The sequence below is a fragment of the Scardinius erythrophthalmus genome (assembly GCF_964197995.2).
Source record: "Scardinius erythrophthalmus genome assembly, chromosome: 13".
NCBI lineage: Eukaryota > Metazoa > Chordata > Actinopteri > Cypriniformes > Leuciscidae > Scardinius > Scardinius erythrophthalmus.
This window is the reverse complement of record NC_138233.1, coordinates 23,547,211-23,574,064: the sequence shown is the minus strand read 5'-3', so window position 1 is coordinate 23,574,064 and position 26,854 is coordinate 23,547,211. Positions and strand designations below refer to the sequence as shown.

Sequence of the window (26,854 nt, the reverse complement as noted above, 5' to 3'; positions counted from 1 at the left end):
TACTTCATGACATCAACGATGCAAACAAAGGCCTAGGTGACAGTGTGAGAATTTAACTTACTGATATATACGTATTTAATTTTAGGCAACTGAAATTGGCATTTAATTAAACACATTAAAATCTGAGAATGACGTGCAATTTTGCTCTTTCTGTCAGTGCTCAAACAGATTCCCAGTGTTTAGAGCACAGGGTGGATTTGCAGTCATGTGAGGATGAGTTTATTTTGAGGGAGTGATGTTGGTAATTGTATTTAACAATAGCTACTTATCAAATTTGGAATTTAAACACAAAGCTAATTGTGTGTTTCTGCCTAGGCAAAAGCTATTCAGACAATTATTAAACAGAAACATCCAGAGGAAATATTTAAGCTTGTGCAGACACTTAAGCTCCTGTCTTGCGAAGGAAAACATGCTGTGTTGTGTGCTCATATTGTAACTGTTTCAGTCACTGTCGCCCTCTTAGGGCAAAGCAAAGTATAAAACCAACTAGGGTGGGGCTGCATTTTTTAAGGAAAAGGGAAATGAAGTCTGCCTGATTCACTAGCTTAAGGTCTCGAAACCATGCAAACTAAACTATTTATATTAAGAGCTTTTCACTTTAAAATATAACAGGGTGGTGGTTGTTTTATTCCTTTTCCACTGAATGTACATTTTGTAATTGACCGTTTTAGAATGGTCGGACACGGGCAATTCAGTAGGTTCCCTTATTCTCCCGGAGTTAAATTACATTTTTGCAAGGTTTTATTTGATCAATTTGTTTGGAATGTTAATGCTAAATAGAATTATTACAGTGCACTTAAACCTGTCAAACCTGATATGATTTTATAGTAAGTGCATTCTAAATGATGTTAATAACTAAATCCATTCAACTTTTTAGATCTTTTTAGAATTAAGAATTGCACTCATTGTATTGTTAATCATAAATTCCACCTTGAGGGTTGCACAACCCTACCTACTGTGATAAGTATGACACTCCTTATGCACGTTTGTCTTCTCTCAATGTAGGCAGACCAGTCGTTAAGAGGTCCTCCTATTGCCACAGTCTAGTTTAAGACAGTGGTTTTCCTCAATGCTGCAAAATATGCTTGCTGAAAAAACATATTTGATTATATCTTAATGAATAGAAGAAAAAAAAACTTCAATATCCATGTTCATTTGTTCAGATGTCTTTGGTGTGAATGCTCCTAGTGCAGTCAGACCATCTCAGGAGGTACTCTGAGTGTAAAGTGGGGTTGGCTTATAACGTGTATAAAACATCAGCTACTGTATAAGACCACCTATAAGCTTCTGCTAATCAGCTGCTTTGACAGCGGACTGAATGAAAGCATCAGCGGTAACGCCTACTTGCCTTTCAGCAATAACTACTTGGTGTATGTCATGTCACCTAATTACTGTAGGATTCATGGGCCAAGCTGTTTCTTTTCAAATCTACTAAGTCAATTTTTAAAACGGTTAAATCCAGGAGTTTCCTTTTTGCTTGTTTTGTTTCAATGTCTTACACACTATAGTAAGTTGTTCTTTGTTGCTAGACCTCAAAGCTCTTGGGTCCTTTAGGTTCTCATTACAACTCAACAGTTAACAAAGATGTGTTCTATTTCATTGCTGAAGTCTTATGGTCGCACAAACACTTGCGGTATTATGAAGTATCTGCTTACATGGATCATATCAGATTATATGATTTTGGGTGAGAGCCAAACTTTAAGCAGATACTCTCCAAATAATGCTCTAGTAGTGTCATGGTTTATACTCTTGTGAAAGCTAAAGGTTGCCTCACAATCACATTATGGTCGTTTGAGATGTGCCTGCTGGGGCACAAATAATGTATTATACACTGGTTTAGTGGCATGTTATGTGCCGCTGTTGCCACTGATTGTTCCACATTTCAGACATGGATGTGCAGATGTGCCTTTTTTCCCCATTCACAGAGTGTTTGCTCCTCCTGAGATGCATTACGAGGAATCTGTCAGAGCTGTGAGAACAATTGCTGTACAAATAGCACTTTAGATCATATAGTTTTAAAAAAGGGTGAAGGAAGTGGAAAATGTATAAATCGGTGGTACAAGATTGAGTGCAGGGTGTGGCATCATGTTAAAGGCATAGGTAACCAAACAGTTGATGGTAGCCATTGACTTCCATAGTAGGAAAAAAAAATAAACTATGGAAGTGGATGGCTACGGTCAAACTATCTGGTTACCAACATTCTTTAAAACATCTTCTTTTGTGTTCAGCAGAAGAAAGAAACTCATGCAGGTTTCAACAACTTGAGGGTGATGACAACATTTTCCTTTTTGGGTGAACTATCCCTTTAAGAGGCAGAACGTATAACTAGCTGGGAGTGAAATATAAGCTTTTGCAGTGCTTGCTAGGGAGTTCTTGGGTACACAGCATTGTAGGTTTTCCCCTTCTCCTTTCATAAATACTGGCTTTAGCCAACAATAATAAGGATTTTTTCCTGGCTTTGGTTTCACAGCTTCCATGTCTCATGCTTTCTCCCACTGTGGACTTTGTTTTACTGAAATTGCATGCACACTGTAAAAAATTATATGATCATTTAGGTATGACAACATGTGTTTTTACTTTGCTTTTACTCATAAAAAAGTTGAAATTGCTTAACTTAAGTTATACAAGATTCAACTAATTTTTTTTTAAGTCAGACTCAAGTCAGTTTGATGTAATTTAAGTTGAAATGACTTAAACATCCAAGTTGATTGTATACTAAATTTAAGGCAGCAATTATTATTTTTTTGTCACAACCTGTGACAGTCACATAATAAAATCTAATATGCAAGCCTTGTAATCTTTCATTGCATGGCACAGTGTTTTTTTTTTTCTCTTCAGTGTTGTTTATAATGTTGAGGCTGTCTATCCCCTTAATATTTGTCCGCCTCTCTGATAGTCCTTTAGCATAAGTAGAATATTTTGTGTACAAATAGGTCGCAAATGTTTTGTGGTCTGTGCCGTGGTATCGAGGGAAGCCAGTTTGACTCTCTCAAATTATCTTTTCTGTACTGTCCTGCCCTGTCTTGCCTGGAGAACAATGGTCAACATGGACTCAAAACCAGGCCTCTTTCTCCCCATATTTAGTGGGAGGCAAGTGTTATTTATAATTTAAGGGGGAGGGAATGTTCTCATTCTAGAAAGTAAACAGAATTTCTCCGGTCCATTATGATGAATCTTTTTAGAGTCCCTATTCCCAGAAGAGAGACTGTACATTTTTAAAGCATATATCTTATAAAGGTGAATTATCAACTTTTAGAATTACTTTATTTAAGAATATATAACATTAAACGTGATCTAAGAGTATAGGCTATACTTTTCTCACTTATAGATGAACTTAAAACTAATATAGACACAGACTAAAATGCAGAATACGCAACAACTTTAACTATGATTTATTTAATTCTTGAATAACCATAAATCTTTGCAGTTCCTTGACCATTGCTGAAAGAGTAAATATATTTAAATTGATATAATTAACTTTATCTATCATTGCTCAGTTTCATGAATAGTTGAGAGTTTCACACTAGCCTTCAATATTTTTCAGCATTGTATTCACACATTTTATTTTGAGTTTATATTCCTTCAGTGTAATCCACTATGGTCAGGGTCAGGCTTTTTTCAGAAGCGGGTATACTTACTATTTTCAAGGGAGCATTCAGGTTACTTGAATAACTCTTATACATGATCCCACCAAATTCATGATCACATGAGACAAAGTTTCTTTCAGTTTTAGTCTACACATTTGACTTTAGTTGTGCTTGGCTTTTGCTACAACAATTCGTTTTTTTCCTTTTGATTTAAAGGTAGGGTAGGTAGGATTTTTATAAAAAACTTTTTTTCAAATTTGTTTAAACTGTCTTTATATACCAATACATAATTAAAATGTAAGTGCTCTGAAAAAGAGAGTATACAAATCGAGTGACTGTAGACTTTTTAATCTGCAATAAACACAGCTCATTATTTCCATTCGGGACGAAACAATTGATTAGTTTGGGCGACTGTCACTCACTCTCGCAACCATGGCTACCACCCCTGTTGCTAGATCTGCCCATATGCGTGCGCACCCGTTTGATTTGAGGAGTGCAGAGAGGCGCGGAACCTACGAAGAGTAAAATTATGGCAGAGAAAGAGCATTCAAAATTCAAAGCACCTGCATATGCAGTCAGCAAAGGCAATTAAGGCAAAAACTACTTCCTCGGACCCTGGTTGCCCGCACTCTTGAACGACCTCCTCTGCTTCGCCCTCGACCCCGGACCTGTCCTCGAACCGACGATGTGGTACTTGTCTCCGGAGTGTAGTCCTCATTAGAGTCAACAATGTTTTCATCATGGAAACTCTTACATGCAAAACACCGTAGGCTATATGTTATGAATCTTACACGAAATTCACCTTCATCACAGTGTAACTGATGGTAATGGAAAAACGTGTATCAATGCAACCTGCTTTGCCTTATAAATATAGCTCGTTACCTATAAATATAGCTTGTTAACGAATCAAAGTATATTTTAAACTTTACCAGTATCGATATGCTAGCTTGATAGTGAGTACTAAAATAAATCTTATTTGTTTATATTTATAGTGATAAAGTTAGGTATTTTATTACATGTGATTCTGACATGATGTCACTGCATGCACTGAGCTCCTTCCTCTCCACTCGTCTCAGGTAAATAAACGCGTCTTCCAGCTGAGCCTGAGCGTTTGGCGTCGCGTGTTCATGTGTTTTGGGGTAGTGGCTTTGGAAGGAGCTCAGAAGGGAGGGGGTGGAGTGAATGAAAATAATTAGCTGTGTTTATAACAGTCGTGAGAGGTCTACAGACACTCGATTTTTATACTCTCTTTTTCAGAGTACTTACATTTTAATTATGTATTGGTATATAAAGACAGTTTAAACAAATTTGGAATGTTTTTTTTTTTTTTTTTTAGAAAAATCCTACCTACCCTGCCTTTAAGCAACGTGCTGCTAATGGCTACGCACTTTATTTTTCTCTTTCAGCATGTGCCCTATTTCTCATTATTTCCTCAGATTCTAGAGATTTAAAAATGCTTCATCTAATTAGATATTTTGTAGCTGTTATGTTATTTTATATTTATATTATGTTACTGCTATTACATACAGTTATTCTGAGATCATACAAGAAAATAAATTCTGTGCCACTGTATCAAGTATATAATTTATAATTAAAATAACTTTTTTTGAAAATGTTTAGTGAAATATGCAAGTAGGTGTTTTCATATCCAAAAGGTCCTGTGTAATTGTAGTGTGGATGATTGTGAGGGGGTGAATATCTCTAAAACAAATAACTTATTGTTTTGAAAGCTGGAATGCCAGGCCCACATTTCAGCTAAATAACTCCATGTTAAGCAATGCTCATCAAGTAAAAGCCACCCTGCTCTGCAAGCTACAGTTTGATATTCATTTTAAGGATATCAGATGGTTTTAAATATGTTTAAGCTGTATACTAAACTGAGCCTAATACATTTAGTGACTGTAGCATTTGGCTTATTTGCAATACATAAGAAGTTATTGCTCTTGTTGTGAAGTGTTTTATGCTTTTCAGTGCTTTGTGTCAGTGCTGAAGAAATACAAGGGATACAGATAGTCTGTTCAAACTAGAAATATGTGCTAAGTTCCCATAGAGAAATCATGCTTGTTTAATCAACTTTTTGTTGGAGATTGTATTGCCATCTAGTGGTCACAGATTGATCCTCATTTACAGTTGTTTTTTTGTGTGTGTATTAAGGAAAGAACAAGTGCTGACACGGTCCACACTAGGGGGCAGGCGAAGAAGTAACACATTTAGAGGTATACTGAATGAATAGATGCATGTTATTGCTATGTGATGTTAATAGCTACATGTAATTTACAGCATAGCAATTGGTGAAAAAGTTTTGTATAACATTTTTAGATGATTGCTTGTGATCATTTATCTCTCAATCAAAACTTTTGCCTATTAACTCAATCAAAACTACACATTAGGCAACATATACCTAGTATATTTTGTATTGTATTATAACAATTCTACTCTGTTTAATTGTGTAATGTTTTCTCATTTTATTTATTTATTGATTATTTGTATTTTTTTAAAGATGGCTGACGAGCAGGAAACAAGGGAAGTGCTTTACCCACAGTGGATGGGCCCTGATAAGCATGGGCTCACCATAGAACAAAAAGGTCAAGGAGAGATTTTTGTCACAGAGGTGAAAGAAGAGTCCCCTTCTGCTCATACTGGAAATGTATATGAAGGTATGTAGTTAAAATAACCCTGCATGCTCTGATGTATTGCGCATACATTTAGAAAATCTTATTTTCTAATATTTCTAGAATGATTGATACTCAGAGCAACATTTGAGCAGCATTCCCTTTTTTGGTGTTGAGCTATTGTCTGTGAGCTAATGCTTTTGTAGTTCTTCCAAATACAATTTACATATTGTTTAGTTTGAACTTTCCATGTACTGCCCTTTGTAACAGGTGACCAAATTGTGGGGGCCACCATTTACTTTGACAACATGAGCTCAGAAGAAACAGCTGAGCTACTGAAGACTCTAAACCGACATAAGGTTGGACTAAAGTTACAAAACAAGACTGGAGACAAGTCACCTTGCCGCTCTCCAATGGGAACATTGTCGTGGGAAGGACGTGGAGGGTTAGGAGGCTCTAGTTCAGACATTCTCCTGGTAATGTGACCTCAGTTGTTGGTCCATGTGGTATCAGCACCATGACCATGTGAACCATACATTTTATTAATTTAAAATGTTGTTATTCAGCATTGGTACACATTGTATTAGAAACAACATTGTTACAGACAGTGTCAACTGATTTTAGTTTCATCAGTATTTCCATATTTAACCAATTTAACTTTTTTTGGTATATTTGTTTCTTACATTTAAATTTCACTCAGACATGGAATATCATACTAATATTGTAATTCATTTACTTTAGAGTGGAGATGACGAAGACTACAAAAGAATCTTCACTAAGAAGATTAAACCTAGACTGAAGTCTGAGGATCTTGCTGAGGGTGTTGATGTGCGTACAGAGCGTCACAGCAGCACAAGCAGTGATGGTTGCACCGTTACTACAATCACTCGGAGAATAACTACCTACACTGTGGACATGCCAGGGGGGACTAGTCAGCAGATTGATTCCTCAAGCCCTGAGTACAAAATTCAGGTTTTGCAGCATGAGCAGTCGGAGGGGGATTCTTCTCAAATCAGATTACCACATAGTAGTCTTGTTAGCTGTGCACACGGAGGTATAAAAATGGGGGACATATCTCTTGGTGGGCCCCATATCACTGGCTCCTCTGTGAAGCACTGTAGCACAGGATCTATCATAGCAACAGGTGAATTAGATGGTAGTGGGAGAGAGATTGGATTTAATGTGTCAGACACTGGATTGTCAGGGGGAAAAGGACAGAGGATGATAGAACGTTTTGGAAGGACTGAAACTTCTACAGGCAGTAGTAATCTCTCTGGCAAAGTAACCATGGGGTTAGACAAAGAAGTGGGAAATGTTTCTTCTCCAATGGAAGCTGGTTTTAAAGCATCAAGTGTGATAAAAGAAACCGGGTTTGCTACAGTTAAGGGCCCTGTTCTGAACACTCGTGTTTCAGGTTTTTCCATTAGTGGAGATTCAGGGGGCAGTTTTGGCAGGGAATCTTTGTCTGAAGCGCTTAAGGATGGGTCTGATGATAAAACCAAATTGTCTAAATTTAGCATCGATGTTCAAGGGCCCAAGGTAAATATTAAACATCCTGAAGCTGAAATCAGCCAGGGTTCGGATTTTGCCATCCCAGATGTAGACGGTAAAGTCAAGTTACCAAAAGTTGAAACTAGTGGATCAGTTGTTCACGCAGAGGAAATTGGTGGTGAACTCAGGATATCCCATGTGAAAGAACCACAATTTGGAACTAAACCGTTTACTGTAGAAAGTCCTAATGTAGAAGTTATTTATGACAATCAAAATCTTAAAGATGTTAGTCAAAGAGGTTTTAGCATAACTGGCAATCAGGATCTGTCAGCTTCATCATTTAGAGTGAAAGGCACTAATTTGGAGGGCTCCAATTTGGGCACTGATGTAAAACTGTCCTCATTTGGACTTAAAGATCCAAAGTTTCAGGTACCTAATACAGTAGTAAGTCTCCCCGAAGCTAATGTTAAAATTACACAACCAGATATGGACATCAGGGGTCCAGAAGAACACACTGAAGGACATGAGGGTAAAGTCAAAGAAGCTAAATTTAATGTGCCATCAATCTCTGGTCAGGGAACTTATATGCCACATGTGGACTTAAACCTGAAAGGACAAAAAGTGAAAGGAGATGTTAATGTGTCCGTTCCAAAGGTTGAAGGGAACATTATGACACCAAAATTTGATATTAAAGAATCAGGTCGTGAGAGTGCTAAGGGTGACCTTATGGTTTCAAAGGTAAAAATGCCCTCATTTGGAATGAAAAGTTCAGAAGTGAAGGGTCCAAATGTTGAGCTAAATCTTGCAAAAGCAGAAATGGAGATTAAAGGAAAAGATGTAGATATCAATACTCTAGAGCTTAACATTGAGGGATCTGATAGAAAAGTTAAAGACAGCAATGTCAAGATAACATCAATTTCCGGTCCAAAGGTTTCTGTACCTGATGTGAACTTAAACGTGAAAGGGCCAACACAGAACGTCTCCACTCTAAAAGTGAAAGGAGATATTAAAGCACCGAAAGTTGAAATTGGCCCTGACATTGAGGATTTTGAGGGTGGTTTTAAGCTACCAAAAATCAAGATTCCCTCCTTTGGAATCAAAGGTCCAAAAGTGGAGGCACCTGATGTTGACATAAATCTTCCCAAAGCAGACATGGAAATTAAAGCTCCAGATGTGGATATCAAGGGTCCAGAGCTTGACATTGAGGGACCTGATGGAAAAATCAAGGGCTCCAAATTCAAGATGCCATCAATCTCTGGTCCAAAGATTTCTATACCAGATATAGACTTAAACCTAAAAGGTCCAAAACTAAAAGGAGAAGTTGACGTGTCTGTTCCAAAAGTGGAAGGAGCTATTAAAACACCAAATGTTGAAAGTGAAGGCCAAGACCTTGAGGGTCCTGAGGGTGGTTTTAAGATGCCAAAGATTAAAATGCCATCATTCGGGATCAAGGGTCCAAAAGTGGAGGGTCCAGACGTTGATGTGAAAATCCCTAAAGGCAATATTGAGTTTAAGGCACCAGATGTGGATATTAAAGCTCCAGAGCTTGACATTGAGGGACCTGATGGAAAAATCAAGGGCTCCAAATTCAAGATGCCATCGATCTCCGGTCCGAAGATTTCCATGCCAGATGTGGACATCAACCTGAAAGGCCCAAAACTTAAGGGTGATGTTGACGTGTCTGTTCCAAAAGTGGAAGGAGATATTAAAGCTCCTAAAGTCAATATTGAAGGCGCAGACATTGACATTGAGGGACCTGAGGGAAAAATAAAGGGCCCCAAATTCAAAATGCCGTCTATGTCTGGCCCAAAGATTTCAATGCCAGATCTTGATTTCAACCTGAAAGGTCCAAAACAAGGTGATGTTGATGTGTCCGTTGCTAAAGTGGAAGGAGATATTAAAGCACCAAAAGTTGAAATTGGAGGCCCAGACCACGAGGGTCCTGAGGGTGGTTTTAAGATGCCAAAGTTCAAAATGCCATCATTTGGAGTTAAAGGTCCTAAAGTGGAGGGCCCAGATGTTGACATCAATCTCCCAAAAGCAGATGTTAATGTTAAAGGACCTGAAATTGACATCAAAGCTCCTGATCTTGACATTGAGGGACCTGAGGGGAAAATCAAAGGTCCAAAGTTCAAAATGCCTTCCATATCTGGTCCAAAGATCTCTATGCCAGATGTTGACTTCAACCTGAAAGGGCCAAAACTCAAAGGTGATGTTGATGTGTCCATTCCTAAAGTGGAAGGAGATATTAAAGGACCAAAAGTTGAAATTGAAGGCCCCGACCTTGAGGGTTCTGAGGGCGGTTTTAAGATGCCAAAGATCAAAATGCCATCATTTGGAGTTAAAGGTCCTAAAGTGGAGGGCCCTGATGTTGACATCAATCTCCCCAAAGCAAATGTTGATGTTAAAGGACCTGAAATTGACATCAAAACTCCTGATCTTGACATTGAGGGACCTGAAGGGAAAATAAAAGGTTCCAAGTTCAAAATGCCTTCTATGTCTGGTCCAAAGATCTCTATGCCAGATGCTGACTTCAACCTGAAAGGTCCAAAACTCAAAGGTGATGTTGACGTGTCCATTCCAAAAGTGGAAGGAGATATTAAAGCACCAAAAGTTGAAATTGAAGGCCCAGAACTTGAGGGTCCCGAGGGTGGTTTTAAGATGCCAAAGTTCAAGATGCCATCATTTGGAGTTAAAGGTCCTAAAGTGGAGGGCCCAGATGTTGACATCAGTCTCCCAAAAGCAGATGTTAATGTTAAAGGACCTGAAATTGACATCAAAACTCCTGATCTTGACATTGAGGGACCTGAAGGGAAAATAAAAGGTCCCAAGATCAAAATGCCTTCTATGTCTGGTCCAAAGATCTCCATGCCAGATGTTGACTTCAACCTGAAAGGTCCAAAACTCAAAGGTGATGTTGATGTGTCCATTCCAAAAGTGGAAGGAGATATTAAAGCACCAAAAGTGGAAATTGAAGGCCCAGACCTTGAGGGTCATCAGGGTGGTTTTAAGATGCCAAAGTTCAAAATGCCATCATTTGGAGTTAAAGGTCCTAAAGTGGAAGGCCCAGATGTTGACATCAATCTCCCAAAAGCAGATGTTAATGTTAAAGGACCTGAAATTGACATCAAAACTCCTGATCTTGACATTGAGGGACCTGAAGGGAAAATAAAAGGTCCCAAGATCAAAATGCCTTCTATGTCTGGTCCAAAGATCTCCATGCCAGATGTTGACTTCAACCTGAAAGGTCCAAAACTCAAAGGTGATGTTGATGTGTCCATTCCAAAAGTGGAAGGAGATATTAAAGCACCAAAAGTGGAAATTGAAGGCCCAGACCTTGAGGGTCATCAGGGTGGTTTTAAGATGCCAAAGTTCAAAATGCCATCATTTGGAGTTAAAGGTCCTAAAGTGGAGGGCCCAGATGTTGACATCAATCTCCCAAAAGCAGATGTTAATGTTAAAGGACCTGAAATTGACATCAAAACTTCTGATCTTGACATTGAGGGACCCGAGGGGAAAATCAAAGGTCCCAAGCTCAAAATGCCTTCCATATCTGGTCCAAAAATCTCTATGCCAGATGTTGATTTCAACCTGAAAGGTCCAAAATTGAAAGGTGATGTTGATGTATCAGTTCCAAAAGTTAAAGGTGACATCAAAGCACCAGAAGTAGATATAAAGGGCCCAGAGCTTGACATTGAGGGTCCTGAGGGGAAAATCAAGGGCCCCAAATTCAAAATGCCATCTATGTCTGGCCCAAAGATTTCTATGCCAGATGTTGACTTCAACCTGAAAGGCCCAAAACTCAAAGGTGATGTTGATGTGTCCATTCCAAAAGTGGAAGGAGATATTAAAGCACCAAAAGTTGAAATTGAAGGCCCAGACCTTGAGGGTCCCGAGGGCGGTTTTAAGATGCCAAAGATCAAAATGCCATCATTTGGGCTTAAAGGTCCCAAAGTGGAGGGCCCTGATGTTGACATCAATCTCCCAAAAGCAAATGTTGATGTTAAAGGACCTGAAATTGACATCAAAACTCCTGATCTTGACATTGAGGGACCCGAGGGGAAAATCAAAGGTCCCAAATTCAAAATGCCTTCCATGTCTGGTCCAAAAATCTCTATGCCAGATGTTGATTTCAACCTGAAAGGTCCAAAACTGAAAGGTGATGTTGATGTATCAGTTCCAAAAGTTAAAGGTGACATCAAAGTACCAGAAGTAGATATCAAGGGCCCAGAGCTTGACATTGAGGGTCCTGAGGGAAAAATCAAGGGCCCCAAATTCAAAATGCCATCTATGTCTGGCCCAAAGATTTCTATGCCAGATGTTGACTTCAACCTGAAAGGCCCAAAACTCAAAGGTGATGTGGATGTGTCCATTCCAAAAGTGGAAGGAGATATTAAAGCACCAAAAGTTGAAATTGAAGGCCCAGAACTTGAGGGTCCCGAGGGTGGTTTTAAGATGCCAAAGTTCAAAATGCCATCATTTGGAGTTAAAGGTCCTAAAGTGGAGGGCCCGGATGTTGACATCAATCTCCCAAAAGCAGATGTTAATGTTAAAGGACCTGAAATTGACATCAAAACTCCTGATCTTAACATTGAGGGACCTGAGGGAAAAATCAAGGGCCCCAAATTCAAAATGCCATCTATGTCTGGACCAAAGATTTCTATGCCAGATGTTGACTTCAACCTGAAAGGCCCAAAACTCAAAGGTGATGTTGATGTGTCCGTTCCTAAAGTGGAAGGAGATATTAAAGGACCAAAAGTTGAAATTGAAGGCCCAGACCTTGAGGGTCCCGAGGGCGGTTTTAAGATGCCAAAGATCAAAATGCCATCATTTGGGCTTAAAGGTCCCAAAGTGGAGGGCCCTGATGTTGACATCAATCTCCCAAAAGCAAATGTTGATGTTAAAGGACCTGAAATTGACATCAAAACTCCTGATCTTGACATTGAGGGACCCGAGGGGAAAATCAAAGGTCCCAAATTCAAAATGCCTTCCATGTCTGGTCCAAAAATCTCTATGCCAGATGTTGATTTCAACCTGAAAGGTCCAAAACTGAAAGGTGATGTTGATGTATCAGTTCCAAAAGTTAAAGGTGACATCAAAGCACCAGAAGTAGATAGCAAGGGCCCAGAGCTTGACATTGAGGGTCCTGAGGGAAAAATCAAGGGCCCCAAATTCAAAATGCCATCTATGTCTGGCCCAAAGATTTCTATGCCAGATGTTGACTTCAACCTGAAAGGCCCAAAACTCAAAGGTGATGTTGATGTGTCCATTCCAAAAGTGGAAGGAGATATTAAAGCACCAAAAGTTGAAATTGAAGGCCCAGACCTTGAGGGTCCCGAGGGTGGTTTTAAGATGCCAAAGTTCAAAATGCCATCATTTGGAGTTAAAGGTCCTAAAGTGGAGGGCCCGGATGTTGACATCAATCTCCCAAAAGCAAATGTTGATGTTAAAGGACCTGAAATTGACATCAAAACTCCTGATCTTAACATTGAGGGACCTGAGGGAAAAATCAAGGGCCCCAAATTCAAAATGCCATCTATGTCTGGACCAAAGATTTCTATGCCAGATGTTGACTTCAACCTGAAAGGCCCAAAACTCAAAGGTGATGTTGATGTGTCCATTCCTAAAGTGGAAGGAGATATTAAAGGACCAAAAGTTGAAATTGAAGGCCCAGACCTTGAGGGTCCCGAGGGCGGTTTTAAGATGCCAAAGATCAAAATGCCATCATTTGGGCTTAAAGGTCCCAAAGTGGAGGGCCCTGATGTTGACATCAATCTCCCAAAAGCAAATGTTGATGTTAAAGGACCTGAAATTGACATCAAAACTCCTGATCTTGACATTGAGGGACCCGAGGGGAAAATCAAAGGTCCCAAGTTCAAAATGCCTTCCATGTCTGGTCCAAAAATCTCTATGCCAGATGTTGATTTCAACCTGAAAGGTCCAAAACTGAAAGGTGATGTTGATGTATCAGTTCCAAAAGTTAAAGGTGACATCAAAGCACCAGAAGTAGATATCAAGGGCCCAGAGCTTGACATTGAGGGTCCTGAGGGAAAAATCAAGGGCCCCAAATTCAAAATGCCATCTATGTCTGGCCCAAAGATTTCTATGCCAGATGTTGACTTCAACCTGAAAGGCCCAAAATTCAAAGGTGATGTTGATGTGTCCATTCCAAAAGTGGAAGGAGATATTAAAGCACCAAAAGTTGAAATTGAAGGCCCAGACCTTGAGGGACATCAGGGTGGTTTTAAGATGCCAAAGTTCAAAATGCCATCATTTGGAGTTAAAGGTCCTAAAGTGGAGGGCCCAGATGTTGACATCAATCTCCCAAAAGCAGATGTTAATGTTAAAGGACCTGACATTGACATCAAAACTCCTGATCTTAACATTGAGGGACCTGAGGGAAAAATCAAGGGCCCCAAATTCAAAATGCCATCTATGTCTGGACCAAAGATTTCTATGCCAGATGTTGACTTCAACCTGAAAGGCCCAAAACTCAAAGGTGATGTTGATGTGTCCATTCCTAAAGTGGAAGGAGATATTAAAGGACCAAAAGTGGAAATTGAAGGCCCAGACCTTGAGGGTCCTGAGGGTGGTTTTAAGATGCCAAAGTTCAAAATGCCATCATTTGGAGTTAAAGGTCCTAAAGTGGAGGGCCCAGATGTTGACATCAATCTCCCAAAAGCAAATGTTGATGTTAAAGGACCTGAAATTGACATCAAAACTCCTGATCTTGACATTGAGGGACCCGAGGGGAAAATCAAAGGTCCCAAGTTCAAAATGCCTTCCATATCTGGTCCAAAAATCTCTATGCCAGATGTTGATTTCAACCTGAAAGGTCCAAAACTGAAAGGTGACGTTGATGTATCAGTTCCAAAAGTTAAAGGTGACATCAAAGCACCAGAAGTAGATATTAAGGGCCCAGAGCTTGACATTGAGGGTCCTGAGGGAAAAATCAAGGGCCCCAAATTCAAAATGCCATCTATGTCTGGCCCAAAGATTTCTATGCCAGATGTTGACTTCAACCTGAAAGGCCCAAAACTCAAAGGTGATGTTGATGTGTCCATTCCTAAAGTGGAAGGAGATATTAAAGGACCAAAAGTTGAAATTGAAGGCCCAGACCTTGAGGGTCCTGAGGGTGGTTTTAAGATGCCAAAGTTCAAAATGCCATCATTTGGAGTTAAAGGTCCTAAAGTGGAGGGCCCAGATGTTGACATCAATCTCCCAAAAGCAGATGTTAATGTTAAAGGACCTGAAATTGACATCAAAACTCCTGATCTTAACATTGAGGGACCTGAGGGAAAAATCAAGGGCCCCAAATTCAAAATGCCATCTATGTCTGGACCAAAGATTTCTATGCCAGATGTTGACTTCAACCTGAAAGGCCCAAAACTCAAAGGTGATGTTGATGTGTCCATTCCTAAAGTGGAAGGAGATATTAAAGGATCAAAAGTGGAAATTGAAGGCCCAGACCTTGAGGGTCCTGAGGGTGGTTTTAAGATGCCAAAGTTCAAAATGCCATCATTTGGAGTTAAAGGTCCTAAGGTGGAGGGTCCAGATGTTGACATCAATCTCCCAAAAGCAAATGTTGATGTTAAAGGACCTGAAATTGACATCAAAACTCCTGATCTTGACATTGAGGGACCCGAGGGGAAAATCAAAGGTCCCAAGTTCAAAATGCCTTCCATATCTGGTCCAAAAATCTCTATGCCAGATGTTGATTTCAACCTGAAAGGTCCAAAACTGAAAGGTGACGTTGATGTATCAGTTCCAAAAGTTAAAGGTGACATCAAAGCACCAAAAGTAGATATCAAGGGCCCAGAGCTTGACATTGAGGGTCCTGAGGGAAAAATCAAGGGCCCCAAATTCAAAATGCCATCTATGTCTGGCCCAAAGATTTCTATGCCAGATGTCGACTTCAACCTGAAAGGCCCAAAACTCAAAGGTGATATTGATGTGTCCATTCCAAAAGTGGAAGGAGATATTAAAGCACCAAAAGTTGAAATTGAAGGCCCAGACCTTGAGGGTCCCGAGGGTGGTTTTAAGATGCCAAAGTTCAAAATGCCATCATTTGGAGTTAAAGGTCCTAAAGTGGAGGGCCCAGATGTTGACATTAATCTCCCAAAAGCAGATGTTAATGTTAAAGGACCTGAAATTGACATCAAAACTCCTGATCTTAACATTGAGGGACCTGAGGGAAAAATCAAGGGCCCCAAATTCAAAATGCCATCTATGTCTGGACCAAAGATATCTATGCCAGATGTTGACTTCAACATGAAAGGCCCAAAACTTAAAGGTGATGTTGATGTGTCCATTCCAAAAGTGGAAGGAGATATTAAAGGACCAAAAGTTGAAATTGAGGGCCCAGACCTTGAGGGTCCTGAGGGTGGTTTTAAGATGCCAAAGTTCAAAATGCCATCATTTGGAGTTAAAGGTCCTAAAGTGGAGGGCCCAGATGTTGACATCAATCTCCCAAAAGCAAATGTTGATGTTAAAGGACCTGAAATTGACATCAAAACTCCTGATCTTGACATTGAGGGACCTGAGGGGAAAATCAAAGGTCCCAAGTTCAAAATGCCTTCCATATCTGGTCCAAAGATCTCTATGCCAGATGTTGATTTCAACCTGAAAGGTCCAAAACTGAAAGGTGATGTTGATGTATCAGTTCCAAAAGTTAAAGGTGACATCAAAGCACCAGAAGTAGATATCAAGGGCCCAGAGCTTGACATTGAGGGTCCTGAGGGAAAAATCAAGGGCCCCAAATTCAAAATGCCATCTATATCCGGCCCAAAGATTTCTATGCCAGATGTTGACTTCAACCTGAAAGGTCCAAAACTCAAAGGTGATGTTGATGTGTCCATTCCAAAAGTGGAAGGAGATATTAAAGCAGCAAAAGTTGAAATTGAAGGCCCAGACCTTGAGGGTCCCGAGGGTGGTTTTAAGATGCCAAAGTTCAAAATGCCATCATTTGGAGTTAAAGGTCCTAAAGTGGAGGGCCCAGATGTTGACATCAATCTCCCAAAAGCAGATGTTAATGTTAAAGGACCTGAAATTGACATCAAAACTCCTGATCTTAACATTGAGGGATCTGAGGGAAAAATCAAGGGCCCCAAATTCAAAATGCCATCTATGTCTGGCCCAAAGATTTCTATGCCAGATGTTGACTTCAATCTGAAAGGCCCAAAACTCAAAGGTGATGTTGATGTGTCCATTCCAAAAGTGGAAGGAGATATTAAAGGACCAAAAGTTGAAATTGAAGGCCCAGACCTTGAGGGTCCCGAGGGTGGTTTTAAGATGCCAAAGTTCAAAATGCCCTCATTTGGAGTTAAAGGTCCTAAAGTGGAGGGCCCAGATGTTGACATCAATCTCCCAAAAGCAAATGTTGATGTTAAAGGACCTGAAATTGACATCAAAACACCTGATCTTGACATTGAAGGACCCGAGGGGAAAATCAAAGGTCCCAAGTTCAAAATGCCTTCCATATCTGGTCCAAAAATCTCTATGCCAGATGTTGATTTCAACCTGAAAGGTCCAAAACTGAAAGGTGATGTTGATGTATCAGTTCCAAAAGTTAAAGGTGACATCAAAGCACCAGAAGTAGATATCAAGGGCCCAGAGCTTGACATTGAGGGTCCTGAGGGAAAAATCAAGGGCCCCAAATTCAAAATGCCATCTATGTCTGGCCCAAAGATTTCTATGCCAGATGTTGACTTCAACCTGAAAGGCCCAAAACTCAAAGGTGATGTTGATGTGTCCATTCCTAAAGTGGAAGGAGATATTAAAGGACCAAAAGTTGAAATTGAAGGCCCAGACCTTGAGGGTCCTGAGGGTGGTTTTAAGATGCCAAAGTTCAAAATGCCATCATTTGGAGTTAAAGGTCCTAAAGTGGAGGGCCCAGATGTTGACATCAATCTCCCAAAAGCAAATGTTGATGTTAAAGGACCTGAAATTGACATCAAAACTCCTGATCTTGACATTGAGGGACCTGAGGGAAAAATCAAGGGCCCCAAATTCAAGATGCCATCTATCTCCGGTCCAAAGATCTCTATGCCAGATGTTGACTTCAACCTGAAAGGGCCAAAACTGAAAGGTGATGTTGATGTATCAGTTCCAAAAGTGGAAGGAGATATTAAAGGACCAAAAGTTGAAATTGAAGGCCCAGACCTTGAGGGTCCCGAGGGTGGTTTTAAGATGCCAAAGTTCAAAATGCCATCATTTGGAGTTAAAGGTCCTAAAGTGGAGGGCCCAGATGTTGACATCAATCTCCCAAAAGCAAATGTTGATGTTAAAGGACCTGAAATTGACATCAAAACACCTGATCTTGACATTGAAGGACCCGAGGGGAAAATCAAAGGTCCAAAGTTCAAAATGCCTTCCATATCTGGTCCAAAAATCTCTATGCCAGATGTTGATTTCAACCTGAAAGGTCCAAAACTGAAAGGTGATGTTGATGTATCAGTTCCAAAAGTTAAAGGTGACATCAAAGCACCAGAAGTAGATATCAAGGGCCCAGAGCTTGACATTGAGGGTCCTGAGGGAAAAATCAAGGGCCCCAAATTCAAAATGCCATCTATGTCTGGCCCAAAGATTTCTATGCCAGATGTTGACTTCAACCTGAAAGGCCCAAAACTCAAAGGTGATGTTGATGTGTCCATTCCTAAAGTGGAAGGAGATATTAAAGGACCAAAAGTTGAAATTGAAGGCCCAGACCTTGAGGGTCCTGAGGGTGGTTTTAAGATGCCAAAGTTCAAAATGCCATCATTTGGAGTTAAAGGTCCTAAAGTGGAGGGCCCAGATGTTGACATCAATCTCCCAAAAGCAAATGTTGATGTTAAAGGACCTGAAATTGACATCAAAACTCCTGATCTTGACATTGAGGGACCTGAGGGAAAAATCAAGGGCCCCAAATTCAAGATGCCATCTATCTCCGGTCCAAAAATCTCTATGCCAGATGTTGACTTCAACCTGAAAGGGCCAAAACTGAAAGGTGATGTTGATGTATCAGTTCCAAAAGTTAAAGGAGACATTAAAGCACCAGAAGTAGATATCAAGGGCCCAGAGCTTGACTTTGAAGGACCTGAAGGAAAAATCAAGGGTCCCAAATTCAAGATGCCATCAATCTCCGGTCCAAACATTTCTATGCCAGATTTTGACTTCAACCTGAAGGGGCCAAAACTGAAAGGTGATGTTGATGTAGCTGTTCCAAAATTGGAAGGAGATATTAAAGGACCAAAAGTTGAAATTGAAGGCCCAGACCTTGAGGGTCCTGAGGGTGGTTTTAAGATGCCAAAGATCAAAATGCCATCATTTGGGCTTAAAGGTCCTAAAGTGGAAGGCCCAGATTTTGACATCAATCTCCCAAAAGCAGATATTGAGGTTAAGGCACCAGATATGGATATTAAAACTGCAGAGCTTGACCTTGAGGGACCTGAGGGTAAAATCAAGGGCCCCAAATTCAAGATGCCATCAATCTCGGGTCCAAACATTTCTATGCCAGATGTTGACTTCCACCTGAAAGGCCCAAAACTCAAAGGTGATGTTAATGTATCTGTTCCAAAAGTTAAAGGAGACATTAAAGCTCCAGAAGTAGATATCAAGGGCCCAGAGCTTGACATTGAAGGACCTGAAGGAAAAATCAAGGGCCCAAAACTGAAGATGCCATCAGTATCAGGTCCTGAAGTTCCTAATGTTGAGGTCAATATTCCGGAAGCAAATGTGAAAAAGCCAAAGTTCAAGATGCCAAAATTTAAAATGCCAAAATTTGGTTTTAAATCACCCAAAGGAGATATTGATGTTAATGTGCCTAGTAGTGATGTCAGTATTAAATCACCAGACATTGACATCAAAACCCCTGATCTAGACATCGAGGGACCTGAAGGAAAAATCAAAGGTCCCAAGTTCAAAATGCCTTCTATGTCTGGTCCAAAGATCTCAATGCCAGATGTAGACTTCAACTTGAAAAGTCCAAAAGTCAAGGGTGATATGGATATCTCTGGACCCAAGATGGCAGGTGACATAAAGGCTCCAAAAGTGGACATTGAAGGTCCTGATGTTGATATAGAGGGCCCAGAAGGTGGCTTGAAGATGCCTAAATTCAAAATGCCATCATTTGGATTCAAAGGACCTAAAGTGGAGGGCCCAGATGTTGACCTCAGTCTCCCAAAAGTAAATGTTGATGGACCTGATCTTGACATCGAGGGACCTGAAGGGAAAATCAAAGGTCCCAAGTTCAAAATGCCATCTATGTCTGGTCCAAAGATCTCTATGCCAGATGTTGACTTCAACCTGAAAGGTCCAAAACTGAAAGGTGATGTTGACATGTCCATTCCAAAAGTGGAAGGAGATATTAAAGCACCAAAAGTTGAAATTGAAGGCCCAGACATTGAGGGTCCTGAGGGTGGTTTTAAGATGCCAAAGATCAAAATGCCATCATTTGGAGTTAAAGGTCCTAAAGTGGAGGGCCCGGATGTTGACTTCAAGACTCCTGATCTTGACATCGAGGGACCTGAGGGCAAAATAAAAGGTCCCAAGTTCAAAATGCCTTCTATGTCTGGTCCAAATATCTCTATGCCAGATTTAGACTTTAACTTGAAAAGTCCAAAAGTCAAGGGTGATATGGATATATCTGGACCCAAGATTGCAGGTGACATAAAGGCTCCAAAAGTGGACATTGAAGGTCCTGATTTTGATATTGAGGGCCCAGAAGGTGGCTTGAAGATGCCTAAATTCAAAATGCCATCATTTGGATTCAAAGGACCTAAAGTGGAGGGCCCAGATGTTGACCTCAATCTCCCAAAAGCAAATGTTGATGTTGAAGGACCTGATTTTGACATTGAGGGACCTGAAGGGAAAATAAAAGGTCCTAAGTTCAAAATGCCTTCTATGTCTGGTCCAAAGATCTCTATGCCAGATGTAGACTTCAACTTGAAAAGTCCAAAAGTCAAGGGAGATATGGATATCTCTGGACCCAAGATTGCAGGTGACATAAAGGCTCCAAAAGTGGACATTGAAGGTCCCGATTTTGATATAGAGGGCCCAGAAGGAGGCTTGAAGATGCCTAAATTCAAAATGCCATCATTTGGATTCAAAGGACCTAAAGTGGAGGGCCCAGATGTTGACCTCAATTTCCCAAAAGCAGATGTTGATGTTGAAGGACCTGATTTTGACATTGAGGGACCTGAAGGGAAAATAAAAGGTCCCAAGTTCAAAATGCCTTCTATGTCTGGTCCAAAGATCTCTATGCCAGATGTAGACTTCAACTTGAAAAGTCCAAAAGTCAAGGGAGACATGGATATCTCTGGACCCAAAATTGCAGGTGACATAAAGCCTCCAAAAGTGGACATTGAAGGTCCCGATTTTGATATAGAGGGCCCAGAAGGAGGCTTGAAGATGCCTAAATTCAAAATGCCATCATTTGGATTCAAAGGACCTAAAGTGGAGGGCCCAGATGTTGACCTCAATCTCCCAAAAGCAAATGTTGATGTTGAAGGACCTGATTTTGACATTGAGGGACCTGAAGGGAAAATAAAAGGTCCCAAGTTCAAAATGCCTTCTATGTCTGGTCCAAAGATCTCTATGCCAGATGTAGACTTCAACTTGAAAAGTCCAAAAGTCAAGGGAGATATGGATATCTCTGGACCCAAGATTACAGGTGACATAAAGGGTCCAAAAGTGGACATTGAAGGTCCTGATTTTGATATAGAGGGCCCAGAAGGTGGCTTGAAGATGCCTAAATTCAAAATGCCATCATTTGGATTCAAAGGACCTAAAGTGGAGGGCCCAGATGTTGACCTCAATCTACCAAAAGCAAATGTTGATGTTGAAGGACCTGATTTTGACATTGAGGGACCTGAAGGGAAAATAAAAGGTCCCAAGTTCAAAATGCCTTCTATGTCTGGTCCAAAGATCTCTATGCCAGATGTAGACTTCAACTTGAAAAGTCCAAAAGTCAAGGGCGATATGGATATCTCTGGACCCAAGATTGCAGGTGACATAAAGGCTCCAAAAGTGGACATTGAAGGTCCTGATTTTGATATAGAGGGCCCAGAAGGTGGCTTGAAGATGCCTAAATTCAAAATGCCATCATTTGGATTCAAAGGACCTAAATTGGAAGGTCCAGATATTGACATCAATCTCCCAAAAGCAAATGTTGATGTTAAAGGACCTGAAATTGACATCAAAACTCCTGATCTTGACATTGAGGGACCTGAAGGGAAAATAAAAGGTCCCAAGTTCAAAATGCCATCTATGTCTGGTCCAAAGATCTCTATGCCAGATGTTGACTTCAACTTGAAAAGTCCAAAGGTCAAGGGTGATATGAATGTCTCTGGACCCAAGATTGCAGGTGACATAAAGGCTCCAAATGTGGACATTGAAGGTCCTGATTTTGATATAGAGGGCCCAGAAGGTGGCTTGAAGATGCCTAAATTCAAAATGCCATCATTTGGATTCAAAGGACCTAAATTGGAGGGTCCAGATGTTGACATCAATCTCCCAAAAGCAAATATTGATGTTAAAGGACCTGAAATTGACATCAAAACTCCTGATCTTGACATTGAGGGACCTGAAGGGAAAATTAAAGGTCCCAAGTTCAAAATGCCTTCTATGTCTGGTCCAAAGATCTCTATGCCAGATGCAGACTTGAACTTGAAAAGTCCAAAAGTCAAGGGTGATATGGATATCTCTGGACCCAAGATTGCAGGTGACATAAAGGCTCCAAATGTGGACATTGAAGGTCCTGATTTTGATATAGAGGGCCCAGAAGGTGGCTTGAAGATGCCTAAATTCAAAATGCCATCATTTGGATTCAAAGGACCTAAAGTGGAGGGCCCAGATGTTGACCTCAATCTCCCAAAAGCAAATGTTGGTGTTAAAGGACCTGAAATTGACATCAAATCTCCTGATCTTGACATTGATGGACCCGAAGGGAAAATCAAAGGTCCAAAATTCAAAATGCCTTCCATATCTGGTCCAAAGATCTCTATGCCAGATGTTGATTTCAACCTGAAAGGTCCAAAACTGAAAGGTGATGTTGATGTATCAGTTCCAAAAGTTAAAGGTGACATCAAAGCACCAGAAGTAAATATCAAGGGCCCAGAGCTTGACATTGAGGGTCCTGAGGGTAAAATCAAGGGCCCCAAATTCAAAATGCCATCTATGTCTGGCCCAAAGATTTCTATGCCAGATGTTGACTTCAACATGAAAGGCCCAAAACTCAAAGGTGATGTTGATGTGTCCATTCCAAAAGTGGAAGGAGATATTAAAGCACCAAAAGTTGAAATTGAAGGCCCAGACCTTGAGGGTCCCGAGGGTGGTTTTAAGATGCCAAAGTTCAAAATGCCATCATTTGGAGTTAAAGGTCCTAAAATGGAGGGCCCAGATGTTGACATCAATCTCCCAAAAGCAGATGTTAATGTTAAAGGACCTGAAATTGATATCAAAACTCCTGATCTTAACATTGAGGGACCTGAGGGAAAAATCAAGGGCCCCAAATTCAAAATGCCATCTATGTCTGGCCCAAAGATTTCTATGCCAGATGTTGACTTCAACCTGAAAGGTCCAAAAATAAAAGGAGATGTTGATGTGTCTGTTCCTAAAATGGAAGGAGATATTAAAGGACCAAAAGTTGAAATTGAAGGCCCAGACCTTGAGGGTCCTGAGGGTGGTTTTAAGATGCCGAACATCAAAATGCCATCATTTGGACTTAAAGGTCCTAAAGTGGAGGGCTCAGATGTTGACATCAATCTCCCAAAAGCAGATGTTGATATTAAAGGACCTAAAATGGACATTAGAACTTCTGATCTTGACATTGAGGGACCTGAGGGCAAAATCAAAGGTCCCAAGTTTAAAATGCCTTCCACATCTGGTCCAAAGATCTCTATGCCAGATGTTAATTTAAATTTAAAAGGCCCCAAATTCAAGGGTGATATGGATGTTTCTGGACCAAAGATAACAGGTGACACAAATGCTCCAAAATGGGACATTGAAGGTCCTGATATTGATATAGAGGGCCCAGAGGGTGGCATAAAGATGCCAAAAATCAAAATGCCTTCATTTGGAATGAAAGGCCCTAAAGTGGAGGGTCCAGATGTTGACATCAATCTCCCAAAAGCTGATTTTGATATCAAAGGACCTGAAATTGATGTTAATGCTCCTGATCTTGACATTGAGGGACCTGAGGGGGGTTTAAAACATGTTAAGTTTCCAAAATTCAAAGGGCCCAACTTTGGAATAAAGTCTTCAGGTGGTAGTCTTTCAGTACCTGAAAAAGATATTAAGGCGAGCGGTGATGTCAGCATTAGTGGACCAGATGCTAACATCAAGGTTCCAAAAACCAAGAAATCTAAATTTTCACTTGGAGTTAAGAGCCCAAAATTCGATGCAGATATCCCTGATGCTGGTGGTAGTTTAGAAGGACCTGATATGAACATAGATGTAAAAGGAAAAAAGGGTAAATTCAAATTGACCAAAGGGAAAGGGAAGTCTAAAACTGTTGATGGTGATATGAAGACTGAAATTAAGTTGGAGACAAATGAACCTGATTTACAGTTGAAGTCAACCAAAGTAAAGAAACCTTTTTTTGGAAAGTTACATTTTCCTGATGTGGAATTTGACATTAAATCTCCAAAAGTTAAAGGTAGTTCATCTGCGTCTGGAACTATAAAATCATCTGATGTTGATTTGCCATCTGCAAGCCTTAAAACGGATATTCAGACACCAGATGCTAGTTTGGACAGTCCGGATTTCAAAACAAAAGGGGGGGGAATAAAAATGCCAAAAATCAGTATCACTGGCTCTAAATTAAAAACTCCTGAACTGGATGTTAGAGGTGGAACATTGGAGACCTTGCATTCCCCAGATGTCAGTGTAGCAGGATCAGGCATTAATGGAAAAGCCAATGTTAAAATTGATATGGAAGGAAAAACACAGGGGACAGTGCAGTCTGTAAATGTCCATGGTGTGGCTTTAGATGCTGATTTAAATCGCACTGAACGAAAAGGAGAAGGGAGCATTGAAATACCAGGCTTTAATGTGAGGGGACAAAAGGGAGTGGCTGCAAGTGGGTTAGGCATGAAGCCAGATGCATCATTATCTGGGGTTGAGTACCCAGAAGGTAATGTAACCTTTCCTAAAATCAAAGTACCAAAGTTTGGTGTTGCATTGCCTAAAGTAGAAGGAAGAGAGATGGGTGTAGATGTAGGTTCAGGTGAATTAGCTGCTGGTGTTAAAGTTAGTTCCCAAAGTCTAGAAATGCAGAGCACTGATATGAAAAGCAGTGGTGGAAAAATGAAAGTCAAAATGCCAAAATTTTTCAAATCTAAATCTAAAGGTGGCAGTGCAGCTGATCTTTATGTTGAGGGAGAAGATGCTGATCTTACCACTAAAGGTGGTGCAAATGTGTCTAAGGAGTTAAGTCTTAGTTCTGGGGAATTGATAAGTGGCAAGTTGGCAGTAGAGGGAAGCTCTGGATTTAAGGTTTCGCCAAAGAGTAAATCTGCCTCCCTTGATTTCTTCAAAAAATCACGACATCACTCATCCTCTGTAAGTGATGAGGGAGGTTTAGCAGGTTCCCCTGTGTCTACTGAAGGGCACTTACAGGCTGAGGGTGGCAACATTTCAATAGATGGTGGAGAAACAAAAGGCAAAAAAGGAAAGTTGAAGTTTGCAACAATTGGAGGTTTTAGCTCAAAAAGTAAAGGTTCATATGAAGTGACAGATGAAAGTGAGGTTAGGATTGAGGGTGCCGGTGGAGTTGCTCAGCCTTTAAAGAAGTCTAGAATGTCGTCGTCATCTAGCAGTGATAGTGGTTCAAAAGGTAGTTTTCGGTTACCACAACTCGAAATAGCCGTTTCGCCAAAGAAATAGTTTTTACACTAGTATATATACACACAGTACATGCACAATTTTTTTTTTTTTTTTTTTTTTTTTGTCAGTCTTGATGACTACATGTAAATCTGTCTTTCATTTAAGCAATAGTGCACTGTTTCTTCAATTTCCACAAATGTTCTTTACAGGCATTGATATTTTTTTGAATCACAATTTAACTGTAAATAAGAGAAATCTGTTATGTAATTTTAATTCTTTTGTTTTGTAGATAGGAATTTCATGTCCAATCCAACCATGTGTGTAGTTGATATAAAATGTTCTGCATCTAGCTTTGAGTTGTCATCTGATAACTTGTTATATTTTTGTACCTTTGAAAGTTTTGGGACTCTCGTCCTTTCTAAAATTGTCTGGATACATTTACACACAAGAGGCATGATTTTACTTTTGAAAGGATTTTATGACTTCAACTTCATTTATATATTTAGTGATGTATCATGTACTCATCACAGATAACTAATTACAACAGTGATAAACCTGATATAATTTGTAAGCACAATGAAGTTTAAGGGCTGTACAAACTGTAAATAAATTGATTCAAAATAGATACATTTGATAACATAACATTGTCTCCCAAATAATATAACACTTCAGATATTATGGAATTTACACAGAGATTATAATCTTCTAAAGTATTTATATCTAAGACTGTCTTTTCCATTGATTGATTGAATCTCTTTTAAATGCACACCAGGTAGCAGTTGACAAAAGCTGCGACTTGCTTTGATTTTTAATGGTTTCTAAGGCATTTTTTTCTTAGTTATATCTTCCACATTTCTTTACATCCAGTTGGCTCTCTCTCTTCCTCTCACTAAATGTATGAAATGTTGTGCTGCCATGTGGGGATATATCTACAAGAAATCTAATGCCAATGGTTAAACATTAATATTTTGAAAAGGCATAAAATGTGCATTGCCCTTGTAAATAATGGGACATTTAGGCTTCAAGTTTAACTCTTTTTCTTGTATGAGTTGCAAAATTTAAATAAAGTGATCAACTATCAATACATGCTTGTGGTTAGAATGTTACTCTTTTCATTTAAATCCTATATATTATTATGTAAAAACTGTAAAACCACACATATAACTGTTCTCTTACGAGAGGTTCTCTCGTATTGCGTAAGCTCTGCTTACGCAGCGGGAAAAGCCTTCTTTTCTCGAGATACTGAAACCAAAAATTATCCTTAATTTCATATATTGTCAACGCAGTGCGGCTGCAGGCAGCTGAGCTAGAGCGGCATACTGCGCGCTCATTGGCTGCCGCGCGGCAACTGCTTAAGCCTAC

At 40.0% G+C, this 26,854-nt stretch overlaps 1 protein-coding gene across 1 annotated transcript in view; it reads left to right on the top strand.

Annotated features, from left to right (window-relative positions):
* The window catches only part of ahnak (AHNAK nucleoprotein), a 33,766-nt gene extending 7,190 nt beyond the window's left edge, over positions 1 to 26,576 (top strand). The window contains exons 2-5 of the mRNA XM_081382720.1: positions 5,742 to 5,803; positions 6,088 to 6,244; positions 6,470 to 6,675; positions 6,941 to 26,576. Coding sequence (XP_081238846.1) covers positions 6,088 to 6,244; positions 6,470 to 6,675; positions 6,941 to 25,552 — 18,975 coding nt within the window. The 5' untranslated portion in view covers positions 5,742 to 5,803 and the 3' untranslated portion in view covers positions 25,553 to 26,576. The remainder of the gene's footprint in view (positions 1 to 5,741; positions 5,804 to 6,087; positions 6,245 to 6,469; positions 6,676 to 6,940) is intronic.
* The last annotated feature ends 278 nt before the right edge of the window (positions 26,577 to 26,854 follow it).